This window comes from Vipera ursinii (assembly GCF_947247035.1).
Source record: "Vipera ursinii genome assembly, chromosome: 1".
In the NCBI taxonomy this organism is placed as follows: domain Eukaryota; kingdom Metazoa; phylum Chordata; class Lepidosauria; order Squamata; family Viperidae; genus Vipera; species Vipera ursinii.
The window spans coordinates 378,043-394,700 of record NC_139512.1 but is presented as its reverse complement, the minus strand read 5'-3'; the positions used below and the strand labels follow the sequence as shown (position 1 = coordinate 394,700).

General features: G+C 42.7%; 1 protein-coding gene across 1 annotated transcript; it reads right to left on the bottom strand.

Annotated features, from left to right (window-relative positions):
- Positions 1–762: 762 nt before the first annotated feature.
- Positions 763–15,191, bottom strand: TMEM38A (transmembrane protein 38A). Its single transcript, XM_083357519.1, has 6 exons — positions 14,974–15,191; positions 8,307–8,463; positions 6,802–6,986; positions 3,845–3,932; positions 3,342–3,459; positions 763–2,564 (listed from the first exon to the last, which is right to left on the bottom strand). The coding sequence occupies exons 1-6, from the start codon at positions 15,095–15,097 to the stop codon at positions 2,325–2,327; spliced, it is 912 nt and encodes a 303-aa protein (XP_083213645.1). The 5' UTR covers positions 15,098–15,191; the 3' UTR covers positions 763–2,324.
- Between the last annotated feature and the right edge of the window lie 1,467 nt (positions 15,192–16,658).

The following is a 16,658-nucleotide window of genomic DNA, read 5'->3' as shown; positions in this document are numbered from 1 at the left end:
GGAGGAAAGGAAAGTCAGGACTTTCTGTTTCTGGATGGCTATTTGCACTCCTCACCACTCATGGGGCTCTTTCCTATAGGTCCATTAAAATGCTGTGAGCCAAGAGAAAGCTACTTTGCCATCTGTTCCCATTGCTATGCCCCGTTGTCATTATTCTGGTCTGTAGCTGGAGAATGGTGTCCAATCTTCATAGCTTAACCAACTTGTGGGAAAACAGTCTCCTACTCACAGCATTGTTATGACTAGTAATGGTTTGAGCTGATCTCAGACCAGAACTAGTAGATCTGCAGGTTCACCATTTGCCAGAATTTGTCCCCCTTTTATCTGTCACTTCTTCCAACTGGGGGGATGGATCAATTACCTAAATGGCAGGAGGTAGCAGAAGAAAGGAAAGAGGAGCCTCCTTATTCACCAGGTGTTCCTGGGTTTGGAAACCTGGATCAGCTCAAATGGCTGATATCAAAACATCGGCCATCAAATCTGGTACATGTGGGATTGTCTTCCTCTCTGACATTCCAGAGCATAACTTACCTGCACCTATCAACTCTTGTTTGGTCTGCTTTAGAACATGGGTTTAGTGCTCTTCGAGAAGAAGAATAAACTCATGTTCAAAAGCAGTTTAAAAAAATGGCTGCCAGGCATAGTTTTATTTATTTATTGGTTAAATTTATATGCCACCCATCTCACTGACAGAGTTGAGCAGAGGATAAAGTGCAGCACAGTGAGAGCCATTCCTCCCTCCCTCCCTCCCTCCCTCCCTCCCTCCCTCCCTCTCTCTCTCTCTCCTGCTTCACAATGCAGCCCTTCCCACTGCTACTACTAGTCAGGGATTGGCCCTGTGCATAAAGTGGAAGAGCCCCATTCGAAAGAACCAAACCCGTCTGCTGTCCAGATTAGAATCGTCCTGGAGAGCTGTGCCTGGGGACTTGATAGGGAGATGTGCTACTTCACATGGTCAACAGGTGCTTGGCTGACCTCAACCCATATACGGCAGGTCATCTGGAAGCACTACTGACAGAATGGCTGGTGAACGGTGCCAGATTGCGCCTACCATACAATAAAACTGTTGCTTAAAAGGAGGAAAACATCGTTTTTACACTGGACCACCTAAGGATGACTTTGTTGCCTCAGGAGGTGTGGTGGAGAAGGCAACATCATGAGGACACAGCAGAAAAAAGAGCTTGCGGTGGCATGTTTTTGTCAGAGCTAAATGATAAGCAAGGGAAGTCCTGTGATAGTCAATACCCCAATAAGAGTCTCTTTCTATGCTCTATAATCAGAGTTTAAGTCTTCTTTGTAATCTCAGGAGCTGGCAGCTGACTACTCTGGTGTAAGAAGGGAACTTTGCAGATGCTCACCATGGCTCCATTATTCATATAGTCTAGCTTTGACTTTCTAGATATACCATAACTCATATGCAAGGCATCCTACAGGCTTATATAGCTGCTAGAAGCTAATTCTCACCTCTGCCAATAGCCCCTCACTTTTATCAGCTCTTAATCGAAGGAGGAAAACAGCAGAATCCAAATCAGTTCAGTAGGAACAACCCAACTGTATGCAGAAGAGGCATAGTAGGAGAAAGCAAAGTGCTTAAAATCCTTGGCAACAATAAACAATTATCCTGGGGGAAGGAGCATCAATCAATAAATAATTTACATGCATGTCCATCTCTCAGAGTGTTTGGCAAAGGCTAGGATTGAAACACTCAGTAGTTGCTTTGGTTTCCTTCCCTACAGCAAAACTCATCAAACTTTGGAGAGGTATACACAAATGGCAACATGCTAACACAAATACACATATATTAACAGCCCAAAGAGCAGCAGCAGCAGCAATGGTCTTCTTCTATGCTCAAGGCCTTTATACAAATGGCAACCAAATAAGACATCCAAAATGTTGATGTAGAGAGTGAAATGACAGTTACTCCAATTGGCACGTCTCTCTGCCCTTGAAATATATCACTGGCCTTAGGGTCCTGTAATGATGGCCTGAGTGCAGATCCCTGGGTTCTTTTGCGGGCTAAGAAACTCTCTCTCTCTCTTTGCCATATGGAGCTTTATCCCAGCTTTTCCATTGGTGTGGCTTAGGAAGGGGAGGAAACCAATAGGACAGGAAAGGCTGAGCTAGAAACTGTAATGAAAGATCCATTTGGACATTAGTTCTGCGCCTCACAGGTGACAGGCCTGGAAAACCAAGGCAGGGGCCAGAAGAAGAGGACCGATCTTCCTGGGAGCCTCCTCCAACCATGTCTTTGGAAGGCAATAAGTCACACAAGGTATGCAGCAAAGTGGTGGTGGTTCCGATGGAGTTGTCAGCCTTCTTGATGCTCATTCCACCTTCTTGGCTTTCCGTTTCCGGGTTCCTTCATTGAGCTCCTCCTTTGATTTGGCTGGCATCTGAGGTGGTGAGAGAAGGGATGGCTCCTGGGATCCTCCATGGTGGTGGTGGTGATGGTCATGGTGGTGATTATCATGACTGGCAAATGCAGAGCCAAAGAGGATGGGACACGCCACATTTTCCAGAGGGGCAAATGGTGAGCTATGGGAGTGAGCTGCTGTCAAAAACACCTGCATGACAGGAAAAAGCTCCATTAGTGGTCACCTACTGTGCCAGGCTTTCCATTGCTCAGTCAGCTACAGTAAATTGTGTTTCTTTCCATTCCTCTTACCCCTTCTTACACCAAGGTTGGCACATGAATCTCCTGTTCTGGCCAAGCAAGCCCTTTCCAATAAAGTGCTGGTGCTGCTTCTATGGGGTCACCACAGTTCCATCCTACAGCCAGCAGGACCCATAGCTATAGTGTTGAAAGGCTACTGGAAAGCTCTCCATTGTTAAGCAACCTGACAGTATTTCTTATGATACACCAGCCAAGCTTCCTTTGATATCTCTGGAAACTCAAAACTCACTCTAACTCACACAGGAGTCCACCAGTAGGGGAAGAGTGCAATATTATGAATGTCATGACCTCATCATGCAAATGATATAAGTCATGTGACTTACACATATATCATTGGTGTCAATAAAGCGACTGATGCAAATTTCATAATTTGAGTTCACGATATGTTGGAGGTCACTGTGGCTTCTGTTAATCCATAGTGAGATTTCTTAGCTTTGACTTAGTGAATTGTGGGAAGTATCTAAACCATGGTTAATAGCTTAGTGTTATGCATAAATCAAGGACTGTAGTTTAGTCAACTAACCATGGTTTATTCCAATGAATGAGTCCAGGGCCTGAAGCCTCCCTTGCCTTTCTGAAGACCTTCCAGTGAACAGAAATGGATTTGGCTCCTTCCCCCATTCAATCCACCCAAATGCTCAGATGTGCCCCAGACAGAGGAATTTACCTTGCAGATGATCATAAAAATAGTGAAGAAGAAGATGAGGGTGGCTTTGGAGATAGGAAGCCACTGGGTTTGCTGAAGGGTGAAGAGCACTGCTCCATACAGACTGGCTTTGGATGGACTGCAAGACAAGCAAGCCTTCATTAGAAGCAGAGCTGTGATTCCATCTCAGATAAATAAATCCAAAATTTAGAGAAAGAACATGCTTTTTGCAGGGATTGCTGCAATGCTCGTAAGTGTGAGAAATGGTCTTAAGTCACTTTTTTGCAACTTTGAACTAAACTAAACAGAAGATTGTAAGTTGAGGACTGCCTGTATTCTTGAAAACCTGCAGTGTTTTCAACCCCAGGAGGTGAAGACAGTACGTGTTTTGAGAATCCCTTATCAGATTTCTACTGATTTTTCAAATTTCCATTAATCATCAGATTCCTTCCAGGTCAGTTAGAACATGATTGATCTCTATCCAGAAGACACACCAGTCTAAAAGTTTCGGTTTCTCTACTTACAAGGTCATATGAAGGAACTCATTGGTTTCTGGCTTCCAGATACCGCGTAGCAATTGCTCAAAGTTGGACATCAAGGCAACTCCAGAACCTACGAAGAGGAAGATGGTAGCACACTTGTAAACAGACCAGCAATGAGAATGCAGGTGAGCGGAATTTCATTTTCTTACGCTCACTGATAATTCCTGTGAAAGTAGGTAATCTAATGCAGGAGAAATGTGGGTGATCCCCAGGGGGAGGGCGTTCTCTGTGGGCGCGCCTGCCCTATGGAATCAACTGCCAACGGAACTTCGGACTGCCCCCAACCTTCGTTCGTTTCGCCGGGACCTAAAAACCTGGCTCTTTGAGCTATCTGGCCTGGACTGAGGGGTTTTAATGATTTTAAATTGTGATTTTGACTTTTTGGGGCTATACTTAATTTAATTTTATTTTAATTTTATATTGTATTGTTTTTAAATTCTGCCCTGTAAACCACCCTCAGTCCTTTGGGAATAGGGCGGTATATAAACCAAATAAATAAATAAATAAATAAATAAATAAATAAATAAATAAATAAATAAATAAATAAATAAATAAATAAATAAATAAATAAATAAATATTGAGCATCTTTGTGGTGGTGCTCTCAGCCACAACAGCTCCTTTAAGGAAATAGCAATTTCACTAACTATTCCAAATAATAAAAGCGATGCCCATTTCTAAGTTTACTATTTAAAGCTGAAAATATGATTGTGATGCCAGAGCCTTCGCCTTCAGTTTATAGAAGTTGGATTATTCTACTTTCTGGTTGCTTTGAATTAGCCAAAGAAAAGCAATACAGAAAAACGTAAAAATAAACATTTTGAATTTGTACTGTTTTGAATCGAAACAGTCTTGACCTCACAGGGTTTTAGTGTGATGCAGGCTGCTTCAATCATTTTGGAAATGCATCAGATTAAAAGCACTTCTCTTTCCAGATCAGAACCAGAACAATCAAAGCAATTGTACCCTCAAATAATGACTTTGAACTCAAAAACTCATCTCCATGTAAAAATAAGAACTACACAAGCTTTTCTCACTGTCTTAAAACTTTGTCTGTGGCTTGATAATAGAGCACTTATTTTTCATTTGAAAGATCTCAGGCTTGATCTTGACATTTCTAGCTAAAATAAGATACTAGAGAGAAGCTACCAGCCACAAGAGATAGTATTGAAGGACAAAGGATATGGTCAGATATAAAGCAATTCTCTACCTAAAATGTCCCTGTGGCAGAAGCATTAGTAGGGAAGGGTTAATTGGTGGAATCTCTAGCCTGACAGATGAAATCAGTTATTAACAGAAAAGAAAAGGAACGTGATTTCTTCCTTCTTGGTTCAATTTCTACATCAGAAGGGAAACGTCTATGAGTGGTAACAGATGCTTCAATCATGAACCTCTGTGTGATCTCTTATCATTTTTGCATCTAGCAGCCTGAGCAATGTTCCACTGGAAATAATAATAGTTGGAAAGGATCTTGGAGATCTTCTAGTCCAGTGATGGCAAACCTTTTAGAGACCGAGTGCCTGAACTGCAACCCAAAACCCACTTATGTATCGTCGGGTGCCGGGTGGGTGTGGCCCATTGGGTGGGTGTGGCCCATTGGGTGGGCGTGGCTGCGATGGTAACGGCAGACTGGGTGGGACTAAAAAGTTTGATCAATCAATTCCAACTTGGCGAGATCTTTTTTTCCCCGCGAGAAGTTGAAATTGATTGATTGATTGAACCTTTTTTTTTTTGCACACGGCGGCAGAGGCCTAAAGCGAAAAGGTTTTATAAAACCCAGCTGAAGGCCTAGGACTGGGGCGACTGCGCACGTGCCCACAGAGAGGGCTCTGCGTGCCAACTGTGGCACGTGTGCCATAGGTTCGCCAGTATGGTTCTAGTCCAACCCCAGCTCAAGCAGAAGACCCTACACCATCTCGGACAAATGGCTGTCCAATATTTTCTTGAAAAGCTCCAGTGATGGGGCACCATAACTTCTGAAGGCAAGCCATTCATTAATTGTTCTCACTGTCAATTCTCACTGATTAATGATGTAAGATGGGTGGGGCTATACCAGATATGTGAAGTGGGCCAAGATACTATTTTATTTCCGTTGATCTTTTCGAAAGGAGGCTTTATAGAATTGCATCTTGAGATAGCTTTCTTGGGTGTTTTATTGTTGTTGTTAGTTGCGAAGTCGTGTCTGACTCATCGCGACCCTATGGACAACGTTCCTCCAGGCTTTCCTGTCCTCTACCATTCTTGGGTGTTACTCTACCTTAAATGAAAGGAAACCCTCTTATTGTGTTTGACAACTGTATTTGCCAAAAATAAAGAAAAGAGTTCAGAAGTCCCATTGGTACCTTAGTTTTAAGCATCTCACCAAGTTTGGGGTAATCTAGGAAGACTGGAAAAACGCAACATGTGATTCAGCTGGAAATGCATTCCAACATCCTACCATTTCTTTGGGGGTTTAGAGCAGGAATCTGGTCATCAAAATAGTTTCAGGACCACCATCTTCAACCATATACCCCACCCAAAAAACTAGTTAGTAGTTCCCCAGCACCGACAATGAGAGGTGGGGTCAGGTTTAGCAGGAGAAGCTTCTCAGTTATGGGGCTTATTTGTAGAATAATTTTTCATAAGGGCTTCACTTTGGCCTGCCATGCTGTGAATTTGTGTCAATCCAGATGTTAATGACCTGTAACTCTTAGTATCCCTTTTTACTGGCCATGCTGGCTAGAACAGGTGGAAGTAATAATTCAGCAACATCTGGTTCACCATCCTTGTTTTATGCAAGAAGACATTTTATCTGAGAAATAAAGAATATAACCATCCGTTTTTCTTCCCCAGAAGATGAGAAATCTCAGCTTAATCTGTATCTCAGCAGTTCTGACACTCACCATTCTACCACCTGTCTGAATACTGAGTGGGATCACAATGCCGAAATGACAGAGCTCACCTTTGACAAATCCAATTATGACCATAATGAACCAACCATGGTGGTAATGATGGTGGGCATGATGAACACCAGCAGCGATCTTGCGAACTCGGACTACCTCTTTCATTGCCACAAAAATCAGTTTGACAGGCAGAAAGCTGACACACTTGTAAAATAAGTTCATAGGGCAATAGAAGATTAGGTACCTGGAAAGCAATGCAGAATAAAAAGTGATACCGGTCATTGGGTTGAAAGAGATCTGATATCAACAAGGACGACATAAAAAAAAGAAAGTGAGAAGAGAAGAAATAAGCTTCAGTCTCCCTTGATAGAGACTCTATTGTTGGCCTTAAAAGGGCAATTTTTGAGCAGACTGCAGCATGAAAATAACTAAACTGCTATTTTTCAGGTAATTCCATTCCATCTCTTCTTGTTTGTACATATAATTTTTTGATTGATTTATCAATTAAAGTTTGCCTCTTTTATGATCTAGCAAATGTTTTTATAATGAATACATAATCATTGCTACCTGAATAATATGTTTTATTTCTATTGACCTGTTTAGCTTCTCCACTCTACAAGGGGTGGGTAAATATGTGTGGCAGTGGAGAAAATAACAACTTGTGCATCTTGAAATCATCAGATAAGTGAGACATACATTTGAACTGGATGTCATTAGGTACAATTGTATCATTGTGTAATGATGTCAGGACCCACATGGCATCATTTTAAAACACCATGGCTTGTAATAGACATCTACACTCTATCTTCAATCATATGTCTGCCTGTCCATCTGTCCATCCATTTAACTCTTAGCATCATCCATTTATCCCTTAGAATGATTAGCAAAGAAGAAAGAAAGAAAGAAAGAAAGAAAGAAAGAAAGAAAGAAAGAAAGAAAGAAAGAAAGAAAGAAAGAAAGAAAGAATCCAGGACGTTACGTACTTATTCCAGAACAACCATATTAAATTTTTAGACAGCACAAGATTCTCAATTATTTCTTCTTGTGTTAGTTTGGGAAGCCTGGAAGGAGAAATCTTAGTATATCTCTTTTTCATATGCACAACTTGGCAGTGATAGCAGTTCCTTCCCTTACCCAACAATAGTAATGTGAAACTAACAATTTAACAGTTTCAGCAACTGGTATGTGTCAAGCATATGTATTAACCTGGAGTCATATTTATGTTCATTCTGGTTTTTTAGAAATATCTCTTTTGGAGGGCAACAGGAACTCCAATGGAGAAGTGGAGTGCAAGGGGCTTGGTGGTGCAGTGTTTAGAATGCAGTATTTGCAGGCTAACTCTGCCCACAGCCAGTAGTTCAATCCCAATGAACGCAGCTTTCCATCCTTCTGAGATAGGTAAAATGAGGATCCAGATTGTTGGGGACAATGCGCTGACATTATAAATTTTCAGAGAATGCTGTAAAGCACTATGGGGCAGCATATAAGTCTAAGCGCTGTTGTTGTTCCTAAATCCTGGCTCTGCGTTGGGGCCTAGCCTTATGGTCACACAAGGTGGCCTTACCAAACAGCTGTGGCCAGAAGTATGCTGGAGTTGTTGCTGAAGTAATCAATAGGGGCTTCTCCAAGCAGGAGATCAGCAAGGATGTAGCTGCCAAAGCAATACAGCATAGCACAGACCCAAGAGGCCAACGGGCTGTTCCGGGACAGCTCCACCACACCTGCAGAGATAGAAGGAGAAAACTGCAGTTTCAAATCCAGCTGTTCTAGGATGAAAAAATCTTGAGACAACTTACTCACTTCTAGCTGCTTACTTCTGTTGTGAAGCCTTCAGCTACTTCCCAGGAGAGATATAAACACCTTTCTCTCCAGCAGGAAAGTTCCTACTTAATGACACAAAGAATGGGGAAATCTCTTTCTCAGCTGTACTAAGTAGACCTGGAAATCACCCCTCCCAGGAGGGCTCAAACACTTTTATTGAGGTTGGCTTTAAAAACAGCATTTTGTGTATCTTATAGTGCTATACCTCCTCCCTCTTCTTTTAGTGCAGGGGTAGGCAACCTCGGCTCTTTTATGACTCATGGACTTCAACTCCCAGAATTCCTGAGTCAGCTGACTCAGGAATTCTGGGAATTGAAGTCCATGAGTCATAAAAGAGCCGAGGTTGCCTACCCCTGTTTTAGTGAATCAGTCAGGAATCTGATTGAGCCACTTTTGAATGTTACCTCGTTGCTCTGGATGAGCTTAAAAAATGTTTGATCCCCTTTTACCTACGTAATGATTCCTGCATATTTCCATTAAGGTCATGTTCCTAAGTCTCTATATTTCTTTACCCTGCTCTCTTTCTAGAGAGAGAAAACTGATATTTAAAATCCAAAGCCTCAGGAAGCTAAGGATTGAGTAAAATCCAAAGCCTCAGGAAGCTAAGGATTGAGTCAAGGAATTGAAACCTCTGACAAATAGTTGCAAATCCACAAGAAACTAGGAAAATCCACAGAAGCAAAAAGACTCTTTCTTCTAGAGCCCGGTGTGTCTCTAAGGCAGTGTTTCTCAACCTCAGCAACTTTCAGATGTGGGAACTTCAGATGCAGATGCTAGCTAGGGAATTTTGGGCGTTGAAGTCCATACAATTTAAAGTTGTTGAGTTTGAGAAACACTGCTTTAAGGAATAGGTTAATGTTTTTAGTTAAAAAAAATAGGGTTTAATGTTTTAACTTGGATATGTGTGCTTAAGTCTTATTTATTAATGCAGATACTTTGAATGTGCTCTGCTATCTTATTTTTGTATGAAAGTCCAATGTTTGAGTTTTGTACCATTTGGAGTCCTGGGGTAATACAGGTATATTGGGTTTTTAGACTCAGTTACAGAATCTACAAGATATTTGCAAAACAACTACAAAGTCAGCAAAGAGAGACTAGAAAACACATTTGTTGCCATTTAACTATTTATTTTGTTTTTTAATCCTGCTTTTATTATTGTTTATAAATAACTCAGGACAGCAAACATACCTAATACTCCTTCGTCCTCCTATTTTCCCCACAACAATAACAACCATGTGAGGTGGGTTGGTCTGAAAGAGAATAACTAACCCAAAGTCATCCAGACGGTTTTTGATGCCTAAAGTGGGACTAGAATTCACAGTCTCCTGGCCCTTAGGCCAGCTTCTTAGCCACTAAATGAAACTGGTCTAGGGTGTGAATTTTATCAGTTTAGATCAAATGGCAGACTCAGTCAAAGAAAGAGATTGCCAAACCATGTCTGTGCCATGGTTAGGTACATGTGGGCAATGCTCTTGATCTAACATTGGCATTGCTGTTGCTTTCTAGTATCACAGTCCTTTATTCTCAAGTAAAAGTATCATAAATATGTATCTTGTATTCTGATTTGTTTAAAATATAGTGCAGTTAGTCCTCAACTTACAACAGTTCATTTGGTGACTGTTTGAAGTTACACATCACTGGGAAAAACGAAAAAAGACTTATGACTGTTTTTCACAGTTTACAACCTTTGCAACATCCCCATGGTGTAATAATCAAAATCCAGATGCTTGGCAACTGGTTCATATTTGACCGTTGCTGTGTCATGTGACCTTTTGCACACTTCTGACAAGCAAAGTCAGTGGGGAAGCCAGATTCACTTAACAGCCAAGTTACTAACTTGTCAACTGCAGTGCTTCACTTAAGAACTAAGGCAAGAAAGGTTGGAAAATGGGACAAAACTCACATAACAAATGCCTCACTTAACAACATAAATTTTGGGTTCAACTGTGGTCATAAGTCAAGAACTACCTGTATTTAACTCTTATCACCTTAAGGCCTAACCCAGGGGTAGCCAACCTTGGCTCTTTTATGACTCGTGGACTTCAGCTCCCAGAATTCCTGAGCCAACCATGCTGGCTCAGGAATTCTGGGAGTTGAAGTCCACGAGTCATAAAAGAGCCAAGGTTGCCTACCCCTGGCCTAACCCAAGGATGGGTGACCTACACATCCCAGAGTGACCTCTTCCAATGATCCATTTATTATGCATCTGATGGAATGTACAACCTTCTTCTGACTTGGCTCCTGAGACTAAATGGATATGCTTGGCAATAATATTGGAAGCGTTTCTCCATAATCAATATGTTGACTGTTAAAATATCATTCAGCCCTTCATTGTCTCTGTAACTCCCATCAACCTTACAGGTTTAAATGAATGAATCAGCCAGTGCAAAATACTTCAGATCAGCTGTTGTCACCTCTGCAGCTATTAGAAAGGAATTGGGTTTGGATCCCCCCCCTTCCAATGAAACTGATATGTTTGCTGTGGTCTAAAAATAATGTGAAAGTAGCAAAGACTGTTCTCCTCAAGACACCCTGCAGATCTCTAGTCCATAAAAGATCAGGAATTATTTTTTTCCTTATAGAAATTATGAGAAGGATCTAAGGGTCCTGATGAATCACCACTTAAAGTCTGAGTCAGCATTGTGCTGCAGCTGCCAAAAAAGCCAATGCAGTCCTAGGCTGCATCAACAGATCAAGGGAAATGATAGTATTGCTCTGTATCACACTGGTGAGGCCACACTAGGAATATTGCATCCAGTTCTGGACCATGATACAAAAAAGATGCTGAGGCCCTAGAAAGAGTGTAGAGAAGAACAACAAAGATGCTAAAGGTCTGGAGACTAAATCCTATGAAGAAAACCAAAGGAACTAGGTTTGTTTAGCTTTACAAAGAGATGTAGACATGATAGCAGTCTCCAATACATGAAGGGCTGCCATAGGGAAGAGGAAGTTGATTTATCCTCCAAGGCACCTGAATGTAGAACAAGAAGCTATGGGTAGAAGCTCTTTAAGGAGATCCAGTCTGGAACTAAGAAGAAATTTCCTGACAGTGACAACAATTAGCCAATGGAACAGCTTGTCTCCCAAGTTGTGAGTGCTCCATCACTGAAGGTTTTCAAGAAAAGATTGGACAACCATTTGGCCATGAAGGTAAAGGACACTTACTATTTGGGCAGGGGGTTGAACTAGAAGACCTCAAAACCTCCAAATCCTTCCCAACTCTATGATTCTAACACAGGTTCCATTTTATAATTCGGGTAATAGGGAATCTTGGCTAGGGAATGGGCAAACATTTAAACTTTGGTTTCTTTTATTCAGGAAGGAGGTGTGCAAATATTGTCTTTTAGGGTGAGGTTTGCACTTGATTCCTGAGTGACATTCCCAAGAGAAGGAAATAGCAAACACTTCCACACTATTGTAAAGAAAATTATGTGGATATTTCCGGGTAGTCACCAAGAATAAAGATTCAGTCTCTAAAGTGAGTTGTTTTCCTTTCCTTTCCTTTCCTTTTCCTTTCCTTTTCCATGCATGCTATGGAGGATGCATTCAAAAAAGAAGTCAGGACCAGGACAGAGCAATGTGAGAGGAAAACATGGTTAATTGACACAAACTTTATTGAACACATTTCAAATGCTAAACATATTACTCCTTTCGTCACAGTTAAAAGTATAATTTGGCAACAACGTTTTGGAGGCTGTCAGGAGATGGTGCCCAGGACTTTGGTAAAGGGAGTCAAGTACAGGCCACAGTTTCTACATTCTGGTACTAGTAGAACATATCAAATTTTTCATGTGGGAAATCTTCCAACCACTGTTTAATTTCTTCAAGAACGGGTAAAACAACCACGGCATATTGTCTGGGGCAATATGCTAAAAAGAATTCCCTCTCTGTCCTCCGTGCTAAGATGAAGCAGCTGCGAGTCCATACTATTAATTGCAGAAAGAAATCGGCAACTGGTGGTAGAGAGGAGCCACCAAGAAGCTAGAGATGCTATTGCAGGCATAATTAGTGAAATGACTTCCAGGGAAGGTGAACTGAGGGAAGTGAGTCATTTCTGCCCGGAATTGAATGTTACATAAGATGCAGAACTTCTGAAAGTGGCTTGGAGGTTCTGGAGATTCTTCTAGAGCAGGGGTGTCAAATTCACCACGTCATGTGACATGTCACAACGTATTGTGACTTTTTCCCCCTTGTTATAGCTGGGGTGGGCATGGCTTCCATGTGATGCATCCGGGCCATGGGCCGGCAGTTTGACACCCCTGTTCTTAAAACCTTCTCTTTCTGATTAACCAGGGTATCACCCCAGTCCCTGCCAGATGGAGATAAAAGGTGGTTTGACTAGTCACTAGCCTAATGAAGGTTCTTTATATTGTTTGCAACTGAAAACAGGTGTTTTGGGGAAAGAGGCATTTTGGGTACCATTTCTGCAGCTATTGTGCATTTTCAAGATGATACATGAATTTTCTGTATTGCAGAAAGAAGAAGCATTTTGACTGGAGTTACATCCTGCCTTTTCTTCAGCAACTCAAGATGGTGAATATAGCATCTAGTCCTCTGTTGTAATTATGCCTCACACTAACAACCTTGTAGTTTAAATGGGGCTAAGAAAGAAAGAAAGCCTTAACTTACTCAATGAACCTATTTGGCTGATGATGATGGTGAGTGTCTCACTTACCAACAGAATTTCAGTCCCAATTGTAGTCATAAATTGAGGACTACTTGCACTCCAACACTTTAACACCATATTTTGTGGTTTTAAATAGCTGTCTGCCATCACTGGTAATACCAGAATTATCTGTTATGTCTTTTGAAATTGTAAGGTTATTCTTATGCTTTCATTTCAAAGAAAGTTAGTGGACTGAAGCCCTAATGACATAATCTAACTGAATGTTGTAAACAGTAAAGCAACAATTCTGCAGTTGAATTTACCAACCAGGTCTGTAAACTTGACTAGGGTAGAGAAATGACTTTTGGTCACTTGGCTATTTTTAAACATCATTTCCAAAAGATGTTAACATTAATAATCCTGATTTATTCTTCTTAGCAAAAGCTCCTCACCTTTCCCTCTATGACCATGCAGGGTCTCTCGCTAACAATAAGGACTAGTAACTCAGTATCAATACTCATGATGTCTCAATTCTCCAAATGCCAGATTTTGAGATTGTTATGTGTGGAAAATCAAGAGGAGGCTGGGAAAAACCTTTAGCAATTGCTTTGCTTTCTGTCTGAATCCTAGTGACAGGATGATCATTATGATCATTGGGGTCCAATTTCTTTCTCTCCTTCCCAGTAATTCCCTCTCTGGCAATTTGAAAAAGCCAGGCAATTCCAGCCATTTTTAAGCCTTCATGGGCAGGAACCCAACTTGTCCTTTCCAGGAGAAGGTCACCAACTGCATCCATCCATCAAGCCAGGGGTCTCAGATTCAAGAGCTCAAGTTTCTCACTTTGTGGATGAGAACAGAAGGATATTCCCACTTGATCATTTCTTATTTTAGAACTGTCTTTGGAACCAGGACTCTTAAATCCACTCCCGCTGCTAAAGCAATACTTTAAAATCCCAGCAAAGGAGACTCGGTTGTACCAAAGACACCCCCTTCACCCCCCTGTTGAAGCAGTCGATCTCCTTAGTGCCACTTTGCATTCATTCACTTTCTCTTCTTTCTTCCAACAGATGAGGCAAATTTGGGCTCTTCAGCATTGGTCACGCACCTCTCACCTTTTCAAGACCACTAGATTCAAATAAAACCAAGACCACTGGAGAGGAAACCACTACATTGGATTACCTCACTTAGCAGTGAGGAAAAAGGGAGACCATTTCTGCTGGTCTGTGAAGCTCTGGGCCACTTTCTCAAGACTTCTTCCTGCCCTTTTCACCTTTGGCAACCCCATCTTTATCCCTCTTTAATCCAGCCTGATGGCCGAGCTCTGAAACCGCTTTACTGTTGTGCAGAGACAGACGGGAGCTGCACTTCTGGCCCTTGTCCTAGAATATCCTCATCACTGGGGTGGGGGGGAAGCTTTTGGGCCAAAATCACTAGCCACCCACTCATTTTAAGCAAGTCCATCTTGGAAGTCAAGTCAACCTGTAGAGGAAGAATGCCTTCGGCTGGATTTAGGACAGGGGGGGGAGGAATGTGAGGATGGAGGCATGGAACAAGAGCCGGAGCCAGAGAAGACATTACAAGGACAACGCTGGCTATGGCTAACAATGAACACCATTTAATCATCAATGCTAATAATAACTCGATGAAGAAGGCTCTCCGAAGCAGGTCAGTGGGTAAAAAAAAAAAAGATGGGAGAATTTCGCACCACCCGAAAACGGATTTCCTAGCCGTGGGAAAAAGAGGCGCCTGCCCTGCCGTAGGGAAGGTCGAAGGGGGGGGGAATCCGGTTCTCCTCCTGGCTTACCTTTCTCATACTTGAGGTAGAGGAGAGAGACTACGAAGTAGCCCAAGTCGAAGACGGGGAAGACAGGCAGACGGGCGAAGGCGGCCGCCAAATCCCCCACATCCAGGGCCCCGATCAGGTCCATTGTTGGAAGGAGAACCGAGCGGGCGAGCGGGGAAAAGCGAACCCCACTCGAGCGCCCAGCGGCTGTAGCTGGTGCTACCGCTGCCTGGCAGAGCAAGGACGCAGCGGCCGCCCCGCCGAGGGAGGGAGAGAGGGATGGAGACGCCCCGCCGCCTTCCCTACTTGGCCTGCCGCTTGCAAGCGCCTCCGGGGGCCGCCTCGGGCAGCTGAGCATGTGCAGAGTGCAATTCTTTTCCCTCCCGCCGGGAAGACGACCCCATCTCTCTCCGCGCCTTGCCTTCACCGCCGCTACTTCCCAAAGCCAGGCGCTTCGCGTCCCCGCCTTCCCCGGCACCTTGCGCGGTTGTTAAACGAGGCGACTCTCCTTTTATACTTCACAAGGCCCACGCAAATACAACATCAACGACAGTGGGTGCTGAACGATTTACTGGAAAGGAGGGCAATGATCGTCCAGTTAGGCCCGGACCTCAAAGAGGAAATCCGGGACTCGGCAACTCAATCTCCGCTTCTTTCCCCGAAACGAGCGAGAGTGGGGCAGCAGAAGCAAATGCAACCAGTTGCCAGGGTGATGGTACATGCCGCGGCTTTTTTTAAAAAAAATAAAAATAAAAATAAAAATCATTTCGTGAAAGGGCAGAAGGCAACGCTTGCCCACTCAGGCGAGGTTCTTCTGCGGCGATTCGGATTCTCTTTAGTTAAGTCAGGATTAAGACTACTTCCCTTCCCAAGCCCTCGATTTCAATACTGTCAGACAAACTACATTGTGAATCCAGACCTCACACTCTGCGCTTTCTCACCTCTTTGCTCAAGTTGCCAGCCAAGATCTCTTCTGTGACCCCCCCCCCCACCTGAGGTGCTTAATGGTAAATCAAACTGAAGGTTCTTCAGAACTGAATTGATGGCGCAGATCTTCTATCTGTGCGGAATGTCCACTTAGTCCGTATTACACATAACAGGGTAACTACAGGTAGGAGAGAATATTTGTAGCTCAGGTTTGAACTACGAGTTCCTTGGTGCTTTTTGAGCTTGGTTGTTTTCTTGCAGACCTTTCATCACCAAACTAAATAACATTATCAGTGCTGCGGTAGTAAGGAGCTGGGTTTGCTTTCATTTTATATTCTAGTGGCCTGCCCTGTCAGTATTGGTGGGAACGATGTTGGTTTTTTGATTGGGCTATTGTTTACTGTTAGTTTGTCTGAGTTGGTAGTGCCTTGATTGGCGTATTATTTGCTTCTAAATTGTTGGTCTAATGTTGGTGTTAATCTCTGGGTGTTGAGTTGGTGAGGAGTGTCTATGGAGATTCTCAATCATCCAAGTCATGGTTGTCCCAAAGGTGCATTTCAAAAGGCAACCGGACTTCCTTTGTTTTTCCTTGAAGACGTTTCACTTCTCATCCATGAAGCTTCTTCAGTTCGACACCTGAACTGAAGAAGCTTCTGGGATGACAAGTGAAATGTTTCCAAGGGAAAAACCAAGACAGTCCAGTTACCTTTCGAAAAAGCACCTTTGGGACAGCCGGTGTTTCTTTTTTGGCTTTGTGAGTGCCTTTGCCTCTAACGCCT